This window comes from Gossypium arboreum, chromosome 2 (genome assembly GCF_025698485.1).
Source record: "Gossypium arboreum isolate Shixiya-1 chromosome 2, ASM2569848v2, whole genome shotgun sequence".
Taxonomy (NCBI): Eukaryota; Viridiplantae; Streptophyta; class Magnoliopsida; order Malvales; family Malvaceae; genus Gossypium; species Gossypium arboreum.
In genome coordinates, this window is record NC_069071.1 from 109,904,812 (window position 1) to 109,931,506 (window position 26,695).

At 32.3% G+C, this 26,695-nt stretch overlaps 2 protein-coding genes across 2 annotated transcripts; both read left to right on the forward strand.

The window, feature by feature from the left end:
- The first annotated feature begins 19,636 nt into the window (after positions 1-19,636).
- On the forward strand, positions 19,637-20,131 carry LOC128284058 (protein DOWN-REGULATED IN DIF1 11-like). The gene has a single exon (XM_053021549.1). It carries the CDS (start codon positions 19,700-19,702, stop codon positions 20,084-20,086), a length of 387 nt encoding a protein of 128 aa, XP_052877509.1. The 5' UTR covers positions 19,637-19,699; the 3' UTR covers positions 20,087-20,131.
- A 1,610-nt stretch (positions 20,132-21,741) lies between these two features.
- Positions 21,742-24,733, forward strand: LOC108463225 (uncharacterized). Its single transcript, XM_017763170.2, has 5 exons — positions 21,742-22,127; positions 22,310-22,445; positions 22,765-22,896; positions 22,982-23,383; positions 24,227-24,733. Exons 2-5 carry the CDS (start codon positions 22,327-22,329, stop codon positions 24,363-24,365), a joined length of 792 nt encoding a protein of 263 aa, XP_017618659.1. The 5' UTR covers positions 21,742-22,127; positions 22,310-22,326; the 3' UTR covers positions 24,366-24,733.
- Positions 24,734-26,695: the final 1,962 nt, after the last annotated feature.

Below are 26,695 nucleotides of genomic sequence, written 5' to 3' on the forward strand. Positions count from 1 at the left end.
ATCAGTCATCCGTCTTGGATTTGGGCTCGGAGTTGGGCTTTGAATTTAAAGCATAAGCCCAATACATATTTTAAACAAATTTATTTTTTATCCAATTTCCTTTTTTATGCTTGATATTTTTATCTAAATCCTCACAAATTTTATATATCGGATAATTCAATTCATGAGCAGGCCTAGTCACACCTTTGCTAGAATTTATTGTCATCATTGAGTCGCATTGTTTTCAAAATTGGACTAGTCGGTCGAATTGGGAATTAGTTGAGATATTAATTCAAAATAAGAGGTTAGTTTTGTTGAACCGATTTTCTCTTCTTCTTTTTTACTATTTTAATTGTTATTTTAAATAACTTATTCAATTGAATCAAACAAACAAATCGATTGAATCGAATCAAAAATCAGTAAACTATTTTGACTACTTATCCAATTTTGAAAACTTGATCTATTACGTAACTAAATGGATACAACAGTAGATATTTCATAGTATGGTGGTGCAAATACACAAGAATGGGTAAATTACTTGATTCTAGCACAGTTATTTTACATTAGTAATACATGCATGCATTGTCACTTTGAATTCGATATAAATTTCTTTTTAAAATATTAAATTATGTAGTGGAAGAGTAATATGAGAGAAAGGGTATTTTCCATTTTATCTTAGTTGTCGTGGGCTCATCTCAATGTCACAAACATTTTTTTCTTTTCACACCAGAAGCTATTAACAATATTTATGTTATAAAATACGAAAATAAAAGACTATTTTTTTTCAAAAAAAAAAGAAGAAGAAGAAACTATGAGATTGTTGAATCACATATAGACTTGTTCATAGGTCAAGCTTGTAACACTCCTTACCCGTATCCATTGCCGGTGTAATATCCTGATTTTGGGCCTAGTCGGAATAGTGGTTTCGTGACCACAAAATCCGATATAGAAATAATTATTTTATGATTATTTTAAGGTCTATGATATGATTGCATGATTGTGTGAAAATTTCGTGAAGAAATTTTATGCATAAAGGCTTAATTTGAAATTTGGGACTAAATTGAATAAATTGCAAAACTTGTGTTCTAGAAGTATTTTGCATAAAATTGAATTAGATTATTAATTAGAGGTCCTTAAAGAGTAATTTTACCAATTTCTAAGTCTATGGACAAAAATTGGACATGGATGGAATTTTGGAAAGTTTAGTAGTAAGGGCATTTTGGTCATTTAGGGTAAAATGAATTAAAATACAAAATTAAAGCCAATTTTGCTCATCTTCAACCCCATGGCCGAATATAGCAAGGAGAAACCATGGCTAGGGTTTTCAAGCTTCCAAGCTCGATTGTAAGTTCGTTCTAGCCTCGCTTTTAATGATTTTTACGTTTTGGAGTCCGTAGCTCGATTTAGCTTATGCTAGCAATAATTTAACCTAAGGTTTATATTTGGAAAAATACCCATAGGTGAAATTTGTGTATTTTGGTGTTTTATGATAGAATATGAAGTTTTAAATTATGTTAGACAACTTGTGCTACTCGGTTTTAAGTGAAAACAAGCAAAAGGGCTTAATCGGTAAAAATACCTAATAGTCATAAGTACATGTTAGAGTGAGAATTTGATGTTGCCATAGAAGGGAAAAATGATCAGCATGTCATAAAACATAAGAAAATAGGCTGAATTTTAATTTACGAGCTTTGGGGCAAAAGTGTAAATATGCAAAAGTTTAGGGGCAAAATTGTAATTTTTCCAAAATATGATTTTGGGTCAATTTGAATAATGTGAGTCATAATTAGACTATATTTTAAATGATAGAGCAAGGAAAACTGAAATTCGGGCTAAAATGGGGAAAATACCAAGTGGTGGACGAAATGGTAAAAATAGCCATTTTCGCATACGAGGTAAGTTCATATGTAAATGTTGGTAACATAGTTATTATTTTAAATGTTTTAATGTTTTTAAATGATATGATAATTATTATGAAATATTATACTTGTGATAATTGTTTGATAATATGTCAAATTATGTGATATACTTGGAAAATATGAAATACTACCGAGTATCGATTCGGCATTCCGTAGAAGATGGTTGAGACACATGATTGGGAAAAAGGTCCGTTGAACCTTAGGAATGGATTAGGATACAAGTGACATGTCACTGGGATATTTGGGCATCTGAACTCGTTGAGTTGAGTCCGAGTTCACTTATGGATCGAGCGTCCGAACTCGTTGAGTTGAGTCCGAGTTCGTGAGATGTAACTAGGCATCCGAACTCGTTGAGTTGAGTCCGAGTTCACTTATGGATGCGAACGCCCGAGCTCGTTGAGTTGAGTCCGAGTTCACTTATGGGCGGGTTACATGGTAGCTTGGCTACATATGTGGCACTTATGTGCAAACTTTCCATGTATCCGAATTATATTCGATGTGTTCAACGGGTAAAGTTCTACTCAAATGGAGGAATACTCAAGATGAAAGGGACGTATTGGTAAGTGTTGTGAAATGGATAATTTGAACAGGTATGTACTTAACCCTCGGGTTGAAAACTCGATATAACAACAATATGGTAAGATGATAAATGAAAAGGTGATATGAATGTCTTGGTGATGATTATGCAAATGATGTTTTATGTTTGCTTATATGGTTATGTTACTTGCTATTTGCATGTGAGCTTACTAAGCATTTATGCTTACTCCTCCTTTTCATTCCTTGTAGTGCTGACAAGCCAGCTCGAAATCGGAAGCGGTCGGAGGCACGCCACACTATCCGTATACCATCTTGGCATAATGGCTTGTATATTTTGAGTATGGCATGTATAGCATTATAATCATTTTGTATATATGGTCTTATGATATGGTTATTGAGTGGTATGGAAATAGAAATGCTTGGTAATGATTAGCCATTGGAATGGCTAATCATGATCATATTTGGTATTATGTATGTCAAATTGCTAGCTAATCCATGGAAACCATGAAATAGGTAAAATTTACCATAAAATAGATTCAGACAGCAGCAGTGACGTGAGTTTAAAAAATCACTAAAAATATTAGAAATGGAATTAAATAATGAATAAGTTATGGAATCGAAGCTTGATGAGTCTATTTTCATATGGAATAAGCGAAACAGGTATATGAGCTATATTTTATGAGATGTTTAAATTTTTGTGAAACAGGGCCAGAGCGATTTCTGGATCCCCTGTTCTGACTTTGGAAATTCACCATAAATTTTACAAAGATAATTAGAAGTCACGCTTTATATTTACAGATTCCTTATTGAGTCTAGTTTTATTAGAGACAAACGGCATAGTCATTGAAGCTCTGTACAGGGAGATATCTGATTCATAATACACATAGGTCAGAGTAGTTGAACCCTGAAACAGGGAGACTTTAACTAATAAACTGTACTAATTGGCCCAACCAAAATTCTAGAAAAAATTAGTAGATATATATATGAGTCTAGTTTCAGGAAAAATTTACGGAATTGGATTTCGAGTTTCGTAACTCGAGATATGATTTTTAAAGCGACTGTGATACAGTTAGCCAGCTTGTCTGGAAATTTTAAAATGAATTGTATGAGCTGTTTAATTAATGAATTAAGTCCGTTAACACCTCGTGTTCGACTCCGGAAACGGTATCGGGTATGGGGTGTTACATTTAGTGGTATTAGAGCAGGTTTAGTCAGTTCTCGGACTAACCTAGCATGTGTAAAAGTTTAGCTATACATGCCACTGATCTGTGATAGTGTGATATCTTCCGACGCGTATGAGTACCGTCTTATTTAGACAGGGTACTCTCCAACCGAGCTGTGCCGACCATGTTCACGGTTATGTGAAGGTATTTGAGTAAAGTTATGATTATGATAAGTCTCGGTTCAGAAAAGTATGAATAAAAGTTTATGATACATATGTGATAATATGTGAGATGAAAGTTCATGTTGTGATAAATATCCATATTTGCTTAATGCTCATACGATGTAGTGTATGTGGCTTACTTGATAAGATGAACGGAATAAATAGAAAGTAGTAGAGGTATGAATAAAGGTCATAATATCATAATACGGATGAAAATGTCCTTGTCTTGATTGGACGTTGAATGTTGATGAATGTTAATGATATACAATTTTTATGAGATAAAGGATTATAATGAAATGAACTTATCTATGTTAAATTGTTGGACTGAATTGTATGATTGTAATGATATGTACATGATGATGCACGAAATGAAAGTTGTGATTGTGATGCAAATATCTATGTTTGTTTGGCCTTATATAATGTCATGAGCATGAATTAATTTAATTAAATGAATGGATAAGTAAAGTCATCTAGAAAACATAGAATGTATGCATAAGTATATTGTCTAAATGGGACAATAGGAAAATTGGTGTAAGCCAACATGAATGAATGACATGATTTTGATGATGTTACTATGATGATGGAAGTTGTGTCATATGTGTATGTATAAGAAAGTCGAGTCGAGGTCCTACAACCCTCCCCTTACCAAAGTGGTACTTATAATGGAATTTCATGAGATTTGTATTGAATAAGTTTCGGTTGAGAACCCAAAGAGTTCGATGATAGAATAATTATAAGTATGATTCGAGATTGAAAATGAGCTGATAAGTAAAGTTAGAGCCGAAAGTATCGGATTGATATAAAGATTATTGGAATTATTCATTGTCCCGTTAGAGAAGGAATTCTCTTTGGTAAATCGAATTACTCAAGTGCAAGGTCGAGAAAAGTGTAAATCGAAATTTATTCGAACCCGACATTCTTTAGTGAATGATTTAATATGAAATTTGTGACGGCAGAACTAGTTGGGAAATGATATTTCAAATGTGAATTATCTGAGTGTGACAGTATGACCGGACAGATTTAGCGATCTCTTTTGAGATGTTCTATGTGTTCACCCGTTCTCGAAATATTTCTATGGATATTGATCTTGAAGAAATTCTTGTTATATGGGAATGTCTTCTAATTTTGGTGTTGGATGAAAGCATTGGTAGCCTTGATTGGTTTATAATTTATATTGCTCTATTTCATTGGGTATTCTATTTCATTTCGTTCGATAAGAATTGATGAGAGAATTCATATGATATTATGATTCTGCTTCTTCTACTTGATGCTTCATCGATATATATGTATGGGAAGATATATTGATCTTGTTATATTTGATTTCATGGGATTAAATGATGTTTTCTTTTGGACTTTCTTTCTTTGAAGAATTATCGGGTATTCTCGTATTTTCTCTATGAATTTGGTTTTCGATTCTCGGCATAGTATCGTATCTTGGGTTTCTTTATCCGGATCTCTTTATTCGGATTTCTTTATTCGGGTTTCTCTATCTTGGATTTCTTTATTCGGTTTTCTTGTTATCTTTGTTCCATAATTTGTCAATTATGACTCATGTTCAATCGTTCTTCACTGGTGATAATCATGTCAAATATGACTATACTTCTAATTTGATCTTGGTAATGTGGTGATTTTAGTATTGGGATTTTTCTAATTTACGTGTAAGGATTTGACATCGGTAAAGGCATAGGTGATAAAAGCGCGAGTTTTAGTCGGTATGGTAAATTATTTATTTGAAAGATTTCATGTGACAATTATGTCGGGATTATTTTTCCCAAGTCGATAATAGAATTTCATTTTGTACGGATAAAAGAGTAAATAGTTTGAACGAGAAGTGTATATTTAATAGAAAGAGTTGAATATTAGTTTAAGTCACTACGAATGATAAGGTTTCCATATTGTGAAAGTGAAAAGTTTATTACATGTTGACAGAGTTCGGATAGATGAGAATATTGGTAACAAAGGCGTCTGAACTAGACTAGTCTACATTGAGCAATGACTTCGACTTTCGGAATGTATTGTTGTATGAATTGTGATGTGTTTCAAGACGGTGAGGTAATGTGATAGTTTAGAGCATCCGATGTTACATAAAATCGGAGTTGTTAAAGGGGTTAAAGCCGAGCATTGGGATCTATCAAAATTATCCTTGTCAATGTTGATATTGGGATGGAAATGAGAAGGATTATTCTTGAGGCCATATCGAATTATTTCTATGGCGGAAAGAAAAATGTGATGTATCCTATTGTTAAATGTTTGGCGAGATCTATAAATCACATCTGTATTGAATGAATTCCTACTCATCAGATTCATGGAATTTCAGGTCTCTTTGATTGTTGGATTTCTTGGAATTCCGGTCTCCATTAAATCAAGTTGAGATCCGGGTTTTATGTCATGATATCATGGGAAATTGAGAAGGGTTGAAAATTTAAGAACAGGTTGAGAGTTGAGGCTGTAAGCTTTTAGATCATATGAGAAATTGAAGAGATGTATTGGAGGTACAGTCTAAGTGCAAGTTCTTGGCACCAAATATGAGATTAAAAGTGAAGACCACTTTTACGGTAAGATTTTAGGGACGAAAATCCTCAAGGGGAGAGTTGTAATATCCTCGATTTTGGGCCTAGTCGGAATAGTGGTTTTGTGACCACAAAATCCGATATAGAAATAATTATTTTATGATTATTTTAAGGTCTATGATATGATTGCATGATTGTGTGAAAATTTCGTGAAGAAATTTTACGCATAAAGTGCTTAATTTGAAATTTGGGACTAAATTGAATAAATTGCAAAACTTGTGTTCTAGAAGTATTTTGCATAAAATTGAATTAGATTATTAATTAGAGGTCCTTAAAGAGTAATTTTACCAATTTCTAAGTCTATGGACAAAAATTGGACATGGATGGAATTTTTGGAAAGTTTAGTAGTAAGGGCATTTTGGTCATTTAGGGGTAAAATGAATTAAAATACAAAATTAAAAGCCAATTTTGCTCATCTTCAACCCCATGGCCGAATATAGCAAGGAGAAACCATGGCTAGGGTTTTTCAAGCTTCCAAGCTCGATTGTAAGTTCATTCTAGCCTCGTTTTTAATGATTTTTACGTTTTGGAGTCCCTAGCTCGATTTAGCTTATGCTAGCAATAATTTAACCTAGGGTTTATATTTGGAAAAATACCCATAGGTGAAATTTGTGTATTTTGGTGTTTTATGATAGAATATGAAGTTTTAAATTATGTTAGACAACTTGTGCTACTCGGTTTTAAGTGAAAACAAGCAAAAGGGCTTAATCGGTAAAAATACCTAATAGTCATAAGTACATGTTAGAGTGAGAATTTGATGTTGCCATAGAAGGAAAAATGATCAGCATGTCATAAAACATAAGAAAATAGGCTGAATTTTAATTTACGAGCTTTGGGGCAAAAGTGTAAATATGCAAAAGTTTAGGGGCAAAATTGTAATTTTTCCAAAATATGATTTTGGGTCAATTTGAATAATGTGAGTCATAATTAGACTATATTTTAAATGATAGAGCAAGGAAAACTGAAATTCGGGCTAAAATGGGGAAAATACCAAGTGGTGGACGAAATGGTAAAATAGCCATTTTAGCATACGAGGTAAGTTCATATGTAAATGTTGGTAACATAGTTATTATTTTAAATGTTTTAATGTTTTTAAATGATATGATAATTATTATGAAATATTATACTTGTGATAATTGTTTGATAATATGTCAAATTATGTGATATACTTGGAAAATATGAAATACTACCGAGTATCGAGATCGGCATTCCGTAGAAGATGGTTGAGACACATGATTGGGAAAAAGGTCCGTTGAACCTTAGGAATGGATTAGGATACAAGTGACATGTCATTTGGGATATTTGGGCATCCGAACTCGTTGAGTTGAGTCCGAGTTCACTTATGGATGCGAGCGTCCGAACTCGTTGAGTTGAGTCCGAGTTCACTTATGGATCTGAACGCCTGAGCTCGTTGAGTTGAGTCCGAGTTCACTTATGGGCGGGTTACATGGTAGCTTGGCTACATATGTGGCACTTATGTGCAAACTTTCCATGTATCCGAATTATATTAGATGTGTTCAACGGGTAAAGTTCTACTCAAATGGAGGAATACTCAAGATGAAAGGGACGTATTGGTAAGTGTTGTGAAATGGATAATTTGAACAGGTATGTACTTAACCCTCGGGTTGAAAACTCGATATAACAACAATATGGTAAGATGATAAATGAAAAGGTGATATGAATGTCTTGGTGATGATTATGCAAATGATGTTTTATGTTTGCTTATATGGTTATGTTACTTGCTATTTGCATGTGAGCTTACTAAGCATTTATGCTTACTCCTCCTTTTCATTCCTTGTAGTGTTGACAAGCCAGCTCGAAATCGGAAGCGGTCGGAGGCACGCTCACACTATCCGTATACCATCTTGGCATAATGGCTTGTATATTTTGAGTATGGCATGTATAGCATTATAATCATTTTGTATATATGGTCTTATGATATGGTTATTGAGTGGTATGGAAATAGAAATGCTTGGTAATGATTAGCCATTGGAATGGCTAATCATGATCATATTTGGTATTATGTATGTCAAATTGCTAGCTAATCCATGGAAACCATGAAATAGGTAAAATTTACCATAAAATAGATTCAGACAGCAGCAGTGACATGAGTTTAAAAATCACTAAAATAGTAGAAATGGAATTAAATAATGAATAAGTTATGGAATCGAAGCTTGATGAGTCTATTTTCATATGGAATAAGCGAAACAGGTATATGAGCTATATTTTATGAGATGTTTAAATTTTTGTGAAACAGGGCCAGAGCGATTTCTGGATCCCCTGTTATGACTTTGGAAATTCACCATAAATTTTACAAAGATAATTAGAAGTCACGCTTTATATGTACAGATTCCTTATTGAGTCTAGTTTTATTAGAGACAAATGGCATAGTCATTGAAGCTCTGTACAGGGAGATATCTGATTCGTAATACACATAGGTCAGAGTAGTTGAACCCTGAAACAGGGGAGACTTTAACTAATAAACTGTACTAATTGGCCCAACCAAAAATTCTAGAAAAAAATTAGTAGATATATATATGAGTCTAGTTTCAGGAAAAATTTACGGAATTGGATTTCAAGTTTCGTAACTCGAGATATGATTTTTAAAGCGACTGTGATGCAGTTAGCCAGCTTGTCTGGAAATTTTAAAATGAATTGTATGAGCTGTTTAATTAATGAATTAAGTCCGTTAACACCTCGTGTTCGACTCCGGCAACGGTATCGGGTATGGGGTGTTACAGCCGGAATAGGTACGAGGCATTACCGGAGTTTACTTAATATTTTCAAATAATTATGAGTCATTTATTGTTCATATTTTGAAAATAATCATAACGTCTCTCTATTGGGCCCTCGAAGCCCCTAACATACATTAAAAACCAACCGAAATTAAATCGGGATCATAAAAAAATATCGCAAAATCTAAAATTTTATTTTTATCTAAGTACTTACCATTTCAATGCTTCTTATAATTAAACATGTTACCATTCAATCAATAGCTTGGCACTTGTCTAAGCGTCAAACAACATCATTGTTAGTATACTTGCACATATTTCATATAAATTCAACATTGATATACTTATTTTCTCAACATGTCACACTTGAGTTTAATAATTGTCTTTACTTACATAATTTCCTTGTATCAACATATCAAAGATAATCATATGTACATGTCATGAAACATATCATTCTCTTACCGTTTATTCATAAGTATATATCAATCATTTCATTATATCAATATTTCATGCTCCATCATTTCCATATATTTTATGCATATTTATTCCGTAAAGTTTATATCAAACTTAATATAAATTATATTCCATGTACTTATTCTTATTTCATTTATCTATCTTCATAATTATTTCATACAACTATTTTGTACATATATTTCCATATGACCAGTTCTTGTAAACATTTCACACAACCATTTCATATAACCATTCGTCATCTGATACATATTACCTGAATATCAATTGTTTAATAGATGTCATCGTGTCTTCCATCCACGGTCTTATTTATCTTTGACATGATGCCATAGTGTCTTTCAACTATGGTCTTACTCATTTTCTGTCATGTTGCCATGGTATCTTTCAACCATGGTCTTATTCATTTCATGTCAGCTGCCATGGTATCTTTCAACCATGGTCTAATTCATTTCCTGTCATGTTGCCATGGTATCTTTCAACCATGGTCTTATTTATTTCATATCGCGTTGCCATGGTATCTTTCAACCATGGTCTTATTCATTTCATATCGCGTTACCATGGTATCTTTCAACCATGGTCTTACACATTTCATATCAGGTTGCCATGGTATCTTTCAACCATGGTCTTACACATTTCATATCGAGAGCACACTGCGAACCTCATCCTTACAAAGGGATTACCACCGAAGCTAAATCCTCAGTAATATAAACTCATAGAGTATTGTCGGGATTACCGGTCGGGCTAAATCCTCAGCAACGACAATTACTCTAATGAGCTTGGATCTGAATTACCAATCCAGGCTAAATTCAGACCCTGATTCGAATTATCCGTCCGAGCTAAATCCATTTACACGTATTCTTCGGGAGGGCTATATCAGGATAGGATCACCCGTCCGGGCTAGATCCTTTTTGCCATCAATTCCTTTTCAGAGATCCATTGAATTTTCCTTTCATTCAACCGGGATTTCTTCCCCTTTTTATCAAATATGTTAATGTTTCATCAATTTTCATACAATGAACATTCAAATCATATTCATATCAAAAACATACATTTCAAGCATTTAAGAATATAATTCAAATTATACGAACTTACCTAGCGAAATTGCAGAAATATCAAGATTTAGGGACATTTTGGTAATTTACCATTTTCCCAATTTTCACCCGATCTTAAATTGATAATTTCATTCAATTTATTAATTTAGATAATAAAATAATTCATTCCCTTCAATTTGGTCATTTTGAGATTTTTACAAAATTGCCCCCTAAAGTTTTACTTTTATTCAATTTAGTCCTTAAGCCTAAAACATGCAAATTAGCCATGCTAGCTGAATATTCATATATATTTTCCTCCTCCTCCTCTCCATTCCACATCCTTAATGTATATAACACATTTGTAAGTAACATTATCTATAATCTTTATTATTTACTTTTATGAATATTCAAGCTGTCCATCTGTGTCATAATAACTAAATTATTTATATCTGGAGCTATAGAACTCTAAATTAAGATCCACTAATTTTCCCTGAAACTAGACTTATATATCTTATTACCAGAAAATTTTCAGAATTTTTGGTTTAGTCAATAAGTATAGTTTATTCTTTAAAGTTACCCCTGTTCTGCTGTCTAACAGTTGTGACCCTTCTTTACTAAAAATTAATTATCTCCTCGGATAGAATTATAATGATGTTTCCGTTTATTTATATTGAAAATAGACTCATTAAATATTCTAAAATATAAATTTAATCCCATAATTATTTTTATCCAATTTTGATGATTTTTAAAAGTCGAACAGAGGAACCCAAGATAATTCTAACCTTGTCTCACAAAATTTATTATATCTAATGATTTACAATTAAATTGCTTACATAATTTATTTTATAAGAAACTAGACTCAATAATATTTAATTTCATATTTTATTCATCCTATAATTCGATTTATACAATTTTGGTGATTTTTCAAAGTTATACTACTGCTGCTGTCCAGAACTGTTTTAGTGCAAGATATTAATTACCATGTTTATAACACCCTTATTTTCTTTTTCTACACTATTTCTCATCACTTTCTCTTATTTTCTCTTCACTAACATGACAAGAACATAAGACCATATATAAGAAAACTATAAATCAACATCAATTTCCATGCTTTTTCAACAATATTAAACTTAAAAATATATTGAAATCTTGATGTTCTTACCTTTTCTTATTGACTTCAATCTTTAACTTGATTTTTCTCTCTCCTCCAGCTTCTATTTCTTGAATCCAACTTGATATTCTTGCTCTCCATCATCTCCTTGCTATCTTTCTCTCTTGATGGCTATGGAAATTCTTTCAATTTTTAGGTGAAAATAATGAATTTTTGGTGAAAGGACTAAATTGTAAAGAAAGAAAACTTATTTTCTTCTTCTTCTCTTACGTTGGTTTGTATGGGAAAGGAAAGATGATGATAATTATTCATCTTTCCTTCCTTTTATACTAAATAAATAATAATAATATAATAATAAATATCTCATAAAAATATTAATAAAATAATATTTATCTAATTAACATAATCATTACATTCTAGAATTCTCTCTCTTACTAATTGACCATTTTTCCCTTCATGATCTTTTAGAATTCCATCCTTGAGTCATCACTTAATTTGGTAAAATTACGATTTACTCCCTCATAATTTTTCACCTATTCAATTTGGCCCTAATTTATCAATTTTTCTTGGTTTCTAGATCATTCCACCCTTAAAATATTTGAACCATTAGTCCTTCAACTTTTTATATTTACACTTCAACCCCTTAAATTTTGAGTTTTTACTCTTGTGCAACAAGACTTTTCTCATCTTTGCAATTTAGTCCTTTCTTGAATTAATATATCATAATATTCTTCCCTATATTGACATAATTCAAAATTTCCCTTTTTGTCACTTTATTTCCTTATTTTACTATATCACAGATAATATTTTATTGTAAAAATTTTCGGGGTGTTACAAAGCTGCTTGTCTAGGTCTGTCAAAAATTTGAGAGGTTTTGAGTACAAATATTAGGCTCGAAAAATGAGCTTGGATAAAAAAATTAGGCCCGTTTAAAATATAGGTCGGGCTCAGACTTGAACATTTAAGGCGCCCGTTTTTAAGTTTATAATACTTTATATTATGTTATTTTTATATATTATATAATTTAGAACAAATTAAAAAAATAAACATATACTAAATATATATATTGCTCTAATGTAAACATTAAAATAAAGTTAAGATGATTATATAAAAATTTTCAATAAATAAAAAATGTATAATATTATTAAATATTAAAATAATATAATGTAAAAAGTTTTAAATATTACAAAATAATATGGATGGACCTAAAATGTATTTGGGTTAGTCTTCTATAAATATGGCTGTGTTTGGGCAAAATTTTAAGCCCATATTTTAGGATGAGCTAGTGATAATACTCTAAAATGACGTGTTTTTATATATTAATCATGTGTTTATTTTGAGCTATTTATGTCTTTTTATCTTTTAGGGACTAAATTGGAGGCGAAAAGTAAATTCAAGGGAAAAAGCATCAATTTGGAGATCAAATGGGCCAATATGCAACGTGGGACAAATATGGTGCCAAAAGTGCGAACATGGAAGGCACAAGGACTTAAAAGCAAATAGAAGAGATTTTATTTTGGAAGACTCTATTTTATTTTATTTTATTAGGATAATTAATATTAAGATAATTATTAGGATTATTCAAATTTAGGATTTTATTTGAATTATCTTTGTTTATCTTTAATTAAATGTATTTATCTTTTTAGAATTTAAGTTCAATTAGACTATCTCCCTAGCACTATAAATAGGGGGTGAAGTGACTCTATTTGGTAGCATTTTTTTCTGTAAACACTCTCCCCCTGAAAGTCTAGGCTTTTGTTTCTTCATATTTTCTTTCAATAAAATTCCCTTTTCCATTTTTATATTTATTTTCTTTTCCACCATTATCATGAGCCACTAAAACTCTTCTAACCAAAAGTTGTCAATATTTCCCCAAAAAGGGTTCTTGAGGCCTAAAATCCGTACTTAGCCTTCTCACCAAGTATTCATTATTTCTCCGCACTCCGGGCTGACGCTTCCGTCCATGGCCCTTAAGAAGTAAGCTTTTTAATATATGTAAAGGCGGCCGCTTTGTATGTTTTGGAAGGATTGCATAGTCGGTTCGTTAACTTACTGCGTCAGAGGTTGGCGAGCCAAAGAGACAAAATGGCGTGGGATTCACCATTGAGAAGCGTTGATCTAGCATAGATTACTGGTTAGAGTCAGGTTCCCTAAAAATCGTAAGTCTAATCTTTGGAGCTGGTGGTCGTAGGCGTCCTCTTCCGCTATAATTGGCTTACTTGAGTCGAGAAGGATCATCCAAAAGCCAAGGATTGAGCTCAAGGCGAAATGAGACAACCGGAGGCTGGAACTTTCCCATAAGAATTTCTTCTCTTAAAACTCTCTTTATTATTTTTATTATTTTCGTAATCATAATTTCAGTAAATTTTAAATTCTGTTTTTATTTTATTTTTTGTTTCCAAAATCAATTCTTAAATTCTGTTTTTTTTTTATTTTTTTCCAGGAACGCAGGTTTTCTTAGGCACGATTCTGCCTAGGATTTCGAGAAACAAGCATTCGTATAATCCGGTCCTTAAGGATTCGACCCTACTTCCCCTTTACTATTTCTCTCTCGTTATTTTACAGGGAATAGGATATTTTTAGTGCTCTCAACGACCGCATCAGCTAGGCTTGGGCAAATATAAAGTATATTAATATCATGTCTAGGCTCAACCCGACCCAACTCATGAACACCTCCAATCACAAACTGTTAGAATTAAGTGACCCAAATTCTTATTTAAATAAAATACGATGGAAAATAAAATAAAAGTAAAATCCATATAGAACTAGACTTCTTTTATTTTATTTTAGAATAAGGTTTTAAACCTTATTAAACTCCATCTATTTTATATTGATTAGGATAAGGTGTTTCAATCCTACTAGAATATGGCTTTGCAAGCCTATAAATAGACATAGTCTATTCCTCTTGTATTTGAGTAAAAATTTTTCGACATAGTGAATTTTCTTCTCCTCTGCCGTGGTTTTTTTCCGAAAGGGTTTCACGTAAAATTTATGTGTTCTTTATTTTTATTTATTTTATTCTATTTTATTTTTCACAAATTGGTATCGAGCTTAGGGTTATTCATCTCGATCACGGTAATGGCGTCTTTGAAGTATGAAATTCATTGTTGGATCCCAACACCGATTTGCGTTGTGGCAAATTAAGATGCAAGCGATTCTTGCAGATGGATCTAGAGGATGCCCTGCTAGGATAGATAAGATGCCTTCGACATTAGCGAGATGAAGAGAAGAAGCGTAAGGATCGAAAGGCATTAACACAATTACATCTGCATTTGTCCAACGAAATTTTGCGAGGATGTGATGAAAGAGAAAACTGCCACGCATTATGGAAGAGGCTAGAACAAATATGTATGTCGAAAACTCTAACAAGCAAGTTGCATATGAAGCGGCGTCTTTATGCTCATCGTTTGGAGGAAGGTGCGTCATACATGAACACTTAACAGTGTTTAAAGAAATTCTCTCAAACTTGGAGGCCATGGAGGTTCGATATGATAAGGAAGATCTAGGGTTGATTCTACTTTGTTCGTTGCCCGTCTTATTCAACCTTTAGAGACACGATTTTATATAGCATGAGTCTCTCACAGTTGATGAGGTTTATGATTCTTTAACCTCGTATGATAAGATGAAGCATCTTGTGGTTAAACCCAACTCTCGGGGAGAGGGTCTCATTGTTCGTGGGAGACAAGACCGGAATGTTGATGATGATCGTGGTAGAACACGAGAACGGAATCCTCGTGGTAAATCTAAGGGTAGATCGAAATCTTCAAACAGAGGTAAAACTTGCAACTTCGCAAGAAGAAAGGGCACATTAAATCTGAGTGCTATAAGCTACAAAATAAGATTAAAAGGGAGGCTGCGAATCAAAAGGAAAACAAACGGAAAATTCGGTGAAGGCGATGTTGTAGAAGACTACAGATGGTGAACTTCTAGTTGCTTCATCAATGATTCTAAAGTAAGCGAGTGGATACTTGATTCAGTTGCACCTTCCACATGAGTCCCAATCGGGATTGGTTTATAACTTATGAAACGATGTCAAGGTGTTATTTTGATGGGAAATAATGCTTCATGTAAAATCGCAGTGTTGGAACAATTAAAGTTAAGATGTTTGATGGAGTTGTCGAACACTTAGTGACGTGCGGCATGTTCGAATTGAAAAGAAATTTAATTTCGTTGAGTACTCTTGATTCAAAAGGGCAGATATACACAGTGAAAGTGGGGTTTTAAAGATTTCAAAGGGTCCCTTGTTGTGATGAAAGGGCAAAGAAAGATTGCCAAGTTATATGTTTTACTGAGGTTCTCTTATTCTTGGTGATGCAATTGTCGCTTCCTCTTCCTTGTCGATGATGATATTACTAAACTTTGGCATATGCGCCTAGGGCATATGAGTGAGAATGGCATGGCGAAATTAAGCAAAGAGGACTTCTTAATGGGCAAGGAATTTGCAAACCGAATTTCTGTGAGCACTGTGTTTTTGGGAAGCAAAGAGAGTTCGATTCACTAGAGGAATCCATAACACGAAGGAAACGTTGGAGTATATCCATTACGATCTGTGGGGCCGTCCCAGAGTGCCTTGAGAGGTGGAGCTAATTATATGCTAACCTTTATTGATGATTTTTCCGGAAAAGTTTGGGCGTTCTTCACAAGCGAAAAGCGATGTGTTTTCCACATTTAAGTCTTGGAAAATTATGATTGAAAAAGCAGACGGAAAAGCAGATAAAATACCTCCGTCATGCACAATGGCTTAGAGTTACATTACGATGAGTTTAATAGATTGTGCAAGTCGAAGGGATCATGAGACACTTGACAGTTCGTCATACTCCACAAACAAAAGCGGCGTTGCGAGCGAATGAACGAGCGATCATGGAGAAGGTTCGATGTATGTTGTCAAATGCCAACTTACAAAGTCATTTTAGGCGACGACCTCTCTCGCATGTTTTTGATCAACCGATCTCCATCCGTTGCCATTGAGAAAAGACTCCACAAGAGGTATGGTCCGTAATCCCGCTAATTATTCGATTTAAAGATTTTGGGTGTCCTGCGTATGCTCATGTTGATAATGGAAAATTGGAACCGAGATCCATTAAATGCGTTTTCTTGGTTATAAAGCTGGTGTAAAAGGCTATAAGTTATGGTGTCCTGAAAATAGAAAAGTTGTGATTAGCGAGAGATGTTGTTTTTGATGAAAGCGCTATGCTACCTAACTTATCTCTTAAAGACTCTTCCAATAAAGAAAACCAAAAGCGGTGGAGCATCGATTAATACGAATCAACTCCTCAAGCCAAGACAAAATTGAGAATAGAGTTGCTTCTTCACCGCAATACTCTATTGCCAAAAACAGGACAAGAAGAGAAATTAAACCTCCAAAGAAGTATGCCGAGGTTGATCTAGTTGCTTATGCTTTAAATGTGGTGAAGATATAGATGCGAATCAAGAGCCATTTAATTATTCTGAGGCGATTAGTGTGAAGACTCGAAAAAGTGGATGTTTGCTATGCAAGAGGAGATGGAATCACTCCACAAAAAGCGAACATGGGATCTTGTAAAACTTCCTAAAGGTAAAAAGGTCATTCGTTGTAAATGGGTGTTTAAAAAGAAAGAAGGGACTCAGGAGTTGAAGAACCCGGATATAAAGCAAGGCTTGTTGCAAAGGGTTACTGATCAAATTCGAGTGGACTTCATGAGCGTGTTCTCTCCAGGTTGTTAAGCATAGTTCGATTCGAGCTTTGCTTGGTATTGTTGCCATGCATGATTTGGAGCTTGAGCGGTTAGATGTAAAAACGCATTTTGCATGGAGAACTTGAGGAAGATATTTACATGCAACAACGAGAGGGTTTTATAGTCTCGAAAAAAGAGGACTATGTTTGCTTGTTGAAAAAGTCCCTTTACGGTTTGAAACAATCACCAAGACAAGTGGTACAAGAGGTTTGATTCCTTTATGACTTCTCATGATTTCAAAAGAAGTAGTTTTGACAGTTGTGTCTACTTTAAGAAAAACAGTGATGGTTCTTTTGTGTATCTACTTCTTTATGTTGATGACATGTTGATAGCGAAGAAAAGATAAAAGAGAGATAAGAAAGGTTAAAGCCCAACTAAGTGAAGAATTTGAGATGAAAGATTTAGGACCAGCAAAGAAGATACTTGGTATGGAGATTCTCGAGATAGAAAATCAAGTAAATTGTACCTAAGTCGGAAGGGTACATTGAAAAAGTTCTTTGCGAGTTCAATATGCAGAGTGCTAAGCTGTTAGTACTCCTTTAGCGACCCATTTCGGACTTTCATCGGCCTTATCTCCTCAATCGATAATGAGATTGAGTACATGTCACATGTTCCATACTCTAGTGCAGAGGGATCTCTCATGTATGCTATGGTTTGTTCACGTCCGATTTATCATATGCGATCGGTGCGATTAGCGAGATACATGGCGAATCTCGTAAAGAACACCGGAAAGCGATTCGATGGATTTTAAGATACTTACGAGGCACTACTAATGTTTGCTTACAGTTTGGAAGAACTAAAGATGGAGTTATAGGGTATGTTGATGCTGATTTTGCTGGAGACCTTGATAGAAGAAGATCTCTCACGAGTTACGTCTTTACAATCGGAGGTTGTGCAATTAGTTGGAAAGCCACTTTGCAAACTACGATCGCTTTGTCTACCACTGAAGTCGAGTACATGGCGATTCTTGAGGCTTGTAAAGAAGCTATTTGGTTGAAGGGACTATTTAGTGAACTCAATGAAGACCTTCAAATCAAGACACGATATTTTGTGACGGTCAGTGCCATCTTTCTTACAAAAGATCAAATGTTTCATGAGAGAACAAAACACATTGATATTCGGTATCATTTTGTTCGTGATATTATTGCTCGTGGTGATATTGTTGTGAGCAAAATTAGCACTCATGAAAATCCTGCAGATATGATGACTAAGTCACTTCCTATAACCAAGTTTGAGCATTGCTTAGACTTGGTTGGTGTTCATTGTTGAAGTTAAACCCTTAAGGGTTTTTTGGAAGAGGTGAAGAACTTGTTTATTGAAAGTTCGCGATGAAGAACTTGTTCATTGAGAATTTGTGTCAAGGTGGAGATTGTTAGAATTAAGTGACCCAAATCCTTATTTAAATAAAATACGATGGAAAATAAAATAAAAGTAAAATCCATATAGAACTAGACTTCTTTTATTTTATTTTAGAATAAGGTTTTAAACCTTATTAAACTCCATCTATTTTATATTGATTAGATAAGGTGTTTCAATCCTACTAGAATATGGCTTTGCAAGCCTATAAATAGACATAGTCTATTCCTCTTGTATTTGAGTAAAAATTTTTCGACATAGTGAATTTTCTTCTCCTCTCTGCTGTGGTTTTTTCCCGAAAGGGTTTCCACTTAAAATTTATGTGTTCTTTATTTTTATTTATTTTATTCTATTTTATTTTTCACACAAACAAAATAAATATATAAAGCAACAAAGCCATCATTGGTGAAACAAGAGCTTTAACTTCTTTACAATTTATAAAATTTTAAATTAATAATAGTAAAATTACACTTTAACTCTCTAAAATAGATAAAAATTTAATTTAATCTTTTAAAAATTATAAAGATATAAACTATTAAAATGTTAAAATTATACTTTTACTATCGTAAAATATATAATTTAATTCGAAAAAAAATTCATGCATGTATTCATACATACATACATACATACATACATGTATATATATTTATGTAGGGCGGTAAAGCAATGGTTCATTTTCGTTACTTCTCAAAAGCATTAAAATATCAAATTTCAGTTGAATCCCCATAATAAACAGTTGAAGTTACTAACCCCATAATAACATTTTACATACGTTTGCTTTCTTGTAACATTAAACCAACAAATCTAATATAATCCCCCAACTCCCAACCTAAAAATTCATACCAATTGATCGTCTCTCTTCTCTTGGCATCAAATTAACCACACGACCATCACCATGGCAAAACTCAACCACAACTTATCCATGGCGATTGCTTTGCTCTCATCCATATTAATCGCAGCTTCAATGGTAACAAGCGAAGAGGAGTTCATGATTACAATCCCACCAGAACCAGAACCAGGTTTCTATAAAACCATAGAAGAATGCATCGAGAAGATGAGTAGGGAATGTGGGGAAAACATTGTGAAAGCCGTTTTAGAAGATGAAGATATTTCAGAGCAATGTTGCGTTGAGCTTGTGCGTGGAATGGGCAAAATCTGCCACGATGACTTGCTCCAGTTTTACGTCTCATTGCCCCAGTTGGGTTTTAATGTAACTCACCTTAACATTAGAGGTCATCAAGTATGGAATATCTGTATCTCAAAAACTCCATCAAAGATGTAACTGTTTTCTCAAATGAAATAAACTAATACTGCTTCAATAAATTAACTAGGTTTCATATTTTTGCTTTACTACAAACCTTCTACGCACTATTTTCTTTTCAAGTCCTTGTTTTTTCCCAATTAATTCAAACAATTATATTAAATTTACTCTTATGTGACTACTTTGTAATTTTTCATAATTGGACGATAAAAAAATTTGGTAAAAATATCTCTCCCGTCTCTCTCAATTTCGGTATTTAGAAAATCAATTCCACTACAAAAACAAAAATACTTTAATTACTATTAATTTAAAAAGTGAGCAACTAAAATAATCGATCACAATGATAATATTATTCATCAATTTTACATCATATTTATTGACGTAATAACAAATCTAGCCTTTAAAGTATCATTTTCGTCTTGATTTAACAAATTTAATATGTAACATTTTCACAAAATATATAAAACATCTAGAGCTACATTTGTTATTATACAAATTAAAATTATGTATAATTGACATAAAAACATTAATGTTATTATCAATTGTCTTTAGTTGCTCACTTTAGAAATTTAAAAAGATTAAATTGCTTTAATTTTTTTTAAGAGAGAGACCAATTTGATCAATAATAAAATTTCAAGGGATAACTTGAAACATGGGTTACCCAATTATGAAAAGTTATAAAACGATCATCGCACTTCCCAATTTTGTCTTTTTTAACCACCAGTTGACTAACGTAAAAATAGATACACCCAAAACTCTAAAATAGTTGGGTGACCAAAAAGACAAATTTAAATAATTGAATGATCATTTTGTAACTTTTTATAGTTAGGTGATAAAAAAAATTACTAATAATTATGGGTCTACTAATGTAATTTACCCTATATTAAATGTATACTAATCATTTTAGTATATGTAACGATGGCGTTACCTTAAAGATATAACTATGATAAGTTTTAAAAGTAGAAAGAAAAGAGAAGTAAATGTTTTTACATAAATGTAATTTAAAATAAAAAATTATTATTTCAAAAAAAATTATAATTGGAATAATACACAACATTTATTACCTTTAATATAAATTCAATTGATTTAATGGATAAGAATTTGATGTTGTTGTTTTTACGAAAGAGTAAATCACACTATTAATCACGAGTAAATTTTTATTTCTGTTAATTTAAAAATTATAATTTGGTCACTAAATTTTTAAAATTATAAGTAAATTCTGATGTTTTTGATGGTGTTTTTGGTAGTTTATTTAAGTTGAAGTGATTTATATTAACAATGAGAACAAAGATATGAGGTAAAGAATTCTCGAGTTTAATTATTATAATAATTTTTTCCCTCAATTTTGTTGGATCCCATTTATATATGTTATCATTGTAGGAATGCAAAGAAATAGTTGTGTATATAGACTATGACAAAAGTGTTTAAATGTAGTCTTATTCCTTATCATGGTTAAATAATTGGGATAAAAACCTAATACAAACGTATTGTTATTGTCTGGTTTAGTCCATGTCTGTGACATGTTGTATCACACATAATTATTTTGGATAAAATTTCTTTATTAATTTCCAAAAACATAAAGAAAAATTTGATAAACAACAAATATCTTCTTTGAACCATATTTATTAATTTTAGCTATTTTAAGTGATATCATTTATAACCCCATCGGATGAAAACATTAACCTTAGAGGGCGAAATTCATTTCTGATTACATCCATTATGATAAAATAGGCCATGGTTAATATTTATTTATTTTCATTATTATTTTTACTTGTCACGATAGAAAATTTTCAAAATCATTTCCTCGTTAAAAGAAGATTCAATTGAAAACTTGTAAAAAGTAGATCTAAGATTTCCAAAAACCTAGTATATAAAATTTTTCCTTTCTAAAATTAAAAAAATCCCGACAACTCTCGTTTCTGTTCTGCATCTCCGCCGCCAACCAACAAACAAGTCTAACACCACTATCGTCGCAGCCTGGTCTTTGTCTTCCTCTTCCTCCAGTCTCTGACCCACGTCCTCCCTTTGCTTCAAGTTTCCGATAGACCAGGAAACTATTAAGGTAATTTTTCAACCCTAATTTTCTACTTGAGTCGTTTAGATTTTGAGTTATGGTTCATTTGTGCCTCTACCTCACTCTGCTATATTCAATTTCCAGTGCCGACACCCAGAATGTTTTTAGCTTACTTCGTTATTTGTAGAATGCTTTCAGCCATGCTTTTCACACACTCATATTTTCTGCAGCAATTTCTGTATTTATAATGGGCAGCGATGATTGGGGAAGTTGTTCAGACAATGAGGTTTATCTTCAAGACAGAAATGAGGACGATGATGAAGAGGATTGTTACTCATCTGGGTTCTTATCCAAATTACAGTTTAGGTACTCTTTTGGTTACTTTGCATTTTGAATGTCAGCAATTTAAAAGACTTATTTTCATTTGGGAAGATGAGGAAAAGGATATAATAAAAAATCTCCAAAGTTCTTTGCAATACCCAAATTTTGCTTTTTGAATATAAATGGCATACTTTATTTAATATTAAACAATATTGCCTTTTTACATTTGACTATGGCACAATATAGTTTTGTCTACCCACATTTTCTTAGTAATGACTATACCAAGCCCTAGCTATCTAGAGTTAATTGACTTAATTCTACTGGATTATTTGAACTTGAATTATATGACTAAAACTTGTTTCAGGAAAGATATCTCAAAGGCTCGATGGGTTGATGATTTGGCTATGGCTGAGGTTGTTGAAAAGAAGGGTAAGATGTGGGTGACTATGGGGATAGTTCGCAATGGCAACACATATTGCTTCATTGAGGAAACTCTGTAGGTGAAACCCAACTTGACTTAAAATTTTTGTTATTGATAAGTTTTAGTTCTTTATTTTAATTTTTTAGAAATAATTTTCTAGGTTTTTGATTGAAATAGGGGCGTTGCACGTTTTAGATGGAAATGACATACATCTTTCTCTAAAAGAACTATATGAAAAGCTTTCAAATGGGAAGAGTGGATGCTATTGGGAGCTTTTTGAGGTGTATAAGCACCTAAAATCTCTTGGCTATGTAGTTGGGCGCCATGGTATTCCTTGGTCTGTGAAGGGTCAACAGATTAAGTCTGGAACTTGTTCACTTGAAGGCAGTCAAGAGAGTAATGAGATGCTAGAATTGGAGCCGAAAGACGAGAATTCTGTCATTGAGTTGTTCAATAATATGCAGATTACAGATGTGAGTCCAGCTTTTAATGTTTATCTTCCTAACAGCAAGTTTAGAAAGTCTTCTCCAGGTGATCCGAGTTTTGTTCTATACATAAGTAGGTGAGATTATATTGCTTATCCAAGAATTTGAGGACTCTTCTACACTCATGAATATGCAGATTTACTTCATTTCTTTCATTCATATTTTGTGTTGGGCTATTTTCCCACTTAAGATTTTCTTTCTCATTGATGTCGAATAGCTAATGGTGAAACTGTATTTGAGAAGGATGTATTGTTGCTTACACATCAAGGTAACAATTTCGGAGGAAGAACTAGTCATGAAATGACTGTGTTCAAATTTCTAAGGCTTTGCATTAATAAAAAAAATTGTTGCATTTTTGAGACACATAAGGCTGAGGTGCATTGGTTTTACTGCAAAATTATCATGGTAAAGAAAAGCAAATTAAAATCTGGATTTACTAGAAGTAATACTTTGTGAACTTTTCTTAATTTCTCTGTTCCTCTGTTGCTATCAACCTGAGACTCTCCTTATTTTTTCTAAAGACAGCTGAATATAGAATCACACAATTAATATTGTTCTTCACATTTTTGTCAAAACTGGTTAGGCTCTATAAGCTAAAATATAAATTGACTTAGTTGAGTATCTTGTTATTATAGTTCTTTTGCAGAAGCTGCTGAAAAGAAAGTAGTTTATGTAGAGCTTTTCTTCATATGTTATTATATGCTAGCTTTCCTGACTCTATTAAGCCTCTTCTATAGTCCTCTACTATTTGGCATAATTTTTGTTCAACCTTTAAATTGTTATGAGTTTAACCATCGTTGGACTTGTATTGACTTAATTTTGACCCCAACTTGAAAACATGACAATCAATCTTTAACATGAAAATTTCCAATGTTATTGTCTATATATCTTATTGTTTTTTCTCTCGTCTTCTCTTACAGGTGCAGTCCATCATCCAGAGTAGAAATTGAGGCCCTTGAAAGAAAGCATGGTGCCATCCCTTTTAAGTTCTGTCATGTAGAAAACGGGCGTGTAAGTTTCTTCTCCTTCGCTAAGACTGAGCTTCCCATCTTACCTTAAGGCCTTTTTATATCCGTTGGCTCGGATGATACCGCAAAAGGATTAAGAAGATTTTAATCTGTCGGCTGAAACATTTCTTGAAGTTCCTAGATTTGGGTATGTTAAAAAGGGTGTACTTAGATCTTGAGAATGTGTTGTCTGTGTACTTCCTGCTGGCAGGTATTCTTCTATCATGTTTTCTAATTTACATTTAGTTACTGATTAAGAACTTTATCCCAGGTATAAACATTGTTTACTGTTGGCGTTTTTCATTTTTAGAATTAAGCTAAAGGTCTGATAGGATGTGGGTGATCACAAATTGTAAAATCTTCATGAAAATACTTCAATAGTTGAAGCTTTTATATGATAGTTGGAGTTTCGTTTTATCAGCTGATGTTAGTTAATCGTTAACTCTAGGTATATCTTAAATGTTGTAACGCTGATTACATCCTAGTTAAAAATAAAAAGGCAATTTAACGCATCATCTTACCCTACGAACAATAGTTGTAGAATTTTGCTACTATTTAAGATGTAACAAAACATAGTGCAAGTAATAATATGTGTACTAACTAGTGTTGGTGTCATAATGTCGCCTAGAGTACAGAGACCTAAGTTAAGTTAGACATAAGACAAAATCTTAGATAAAATCAAAGTAGAGCTGTCACTAACCAATCTGTGACACGAGATAAAATTTTAAATGAAATCAAACTATAGTCGTCGTTAATTAATTTGTGTTACATTGGTTAGCTACCTATAAACCTATAATCAGTGGATCAAAAAATCCAGTCAACTTCATAAAAAGAATCCAGCACCCCAAATCAACAAATAATATAATGAATGTCCGCGTGCTAGCCTAAAGGTCCGTTAAAAAAGTAAGAAGGTTTGTACAAAAATATAGGCTTAAAAAATGAGTTTGGGCAAAAAACATAGTTTGTTTAGAAAACGAGCTAGGCCTCGAGTAAGGTTTTCAATTTGGGCCTAGATTGGCCCGGCTTGAATTTGCAAAAAGAAAATTGTTGTTTTGCTATTGTTTTTCCATTGTTTCCTGCTGTATAATTATTGTTTTATTGTTAACTTTACTACTATATTAGCGGTATTTACTTGTTTAATTGCACCTATTTTAGTAAAATTTTAATACGGGTAGGTCGGATCAGGATTTTAGCATTTCTATTTGAGTCAATTTTTAGATTGAGTTGGGTTTGTACATATCAAACAGGCCTATTTTTAAAGCCCAATTCAAATCTGACTCGACCCATGAACTCTTCAAATCATCTTTCTGTTAAACATGATCACTTTAAACTATATTTGTTCAAAAGCACGATTTTAAATATATATATATATATATATATATATACTTATTAAAAACTAGTAATATGGAATTAAATAAAAATTATTACTAATTCATATATTAAAATATAATTAAAAACAATAACCTTATCCAATGTAATAATAGTATTAAAAAACTAAAAGAAAAAAGTAAGAAAAGAACACTTCAAGAATTCTATGAAGAGAAAAAGAGTATTATTTAATATGAAAGTAATAGAAAATGTATTTTATTGATTAAAGGAGTGATTATAATGTTTCATGTGAGTCTATATTTATAGATATAACAAGTATAAAAGAAGTAGAGATTTAATTCTAATAACTATTAGAATTTAAAGTACATTAAAATTTTATTTTGATTATGATGCACATTCATTTAATAAGGTATTCATAACACAAATAACTCTTTTCAATACTGTAATCATTAATTATATAAAAGAAAGGAGTTATATATATATATATATATATATATATATAATCAATGTATTTTTTGGTTGTTTTACTATCCATATTATCAATATTATCTTCAAGGTTAAAATTTAAATTCTCTTATTAAGAGTGTAATATATTTTATTACTATATTCAATACTTATTTGTAATGAGATTCCTTAATCATATGGAAGGGTGAAGCTGAAAATGTTTGAAGGGCTGGAATTGAATAATAAATTTGAGAGATCAAAACATAAATTTATAATGTATTAATTTATGATCTCATCATTTTTAAGAGATTAAACATATTTTTTTTTCATTTTTTGATAAGTTAAGGTGTAATTTTACCATAATTAATTTTTAATTTAATAATTTAATAGGATTTACATGACAATTTTTCCTTTTGGAGCCACACCCCCTGATTATATGTCAACAGCACCAATCATGAATGATTCAATTATATTTGGTTACAAATATTAGCTGTGGTTTGCAGAGAAATAAATCGTAATTAATGTATTATTTTCTTTTCTTGAATAGTAAAACCAATATACTAAATATAATTTTTTTAAAATGTTAATAATATCTATAAACAATCAACT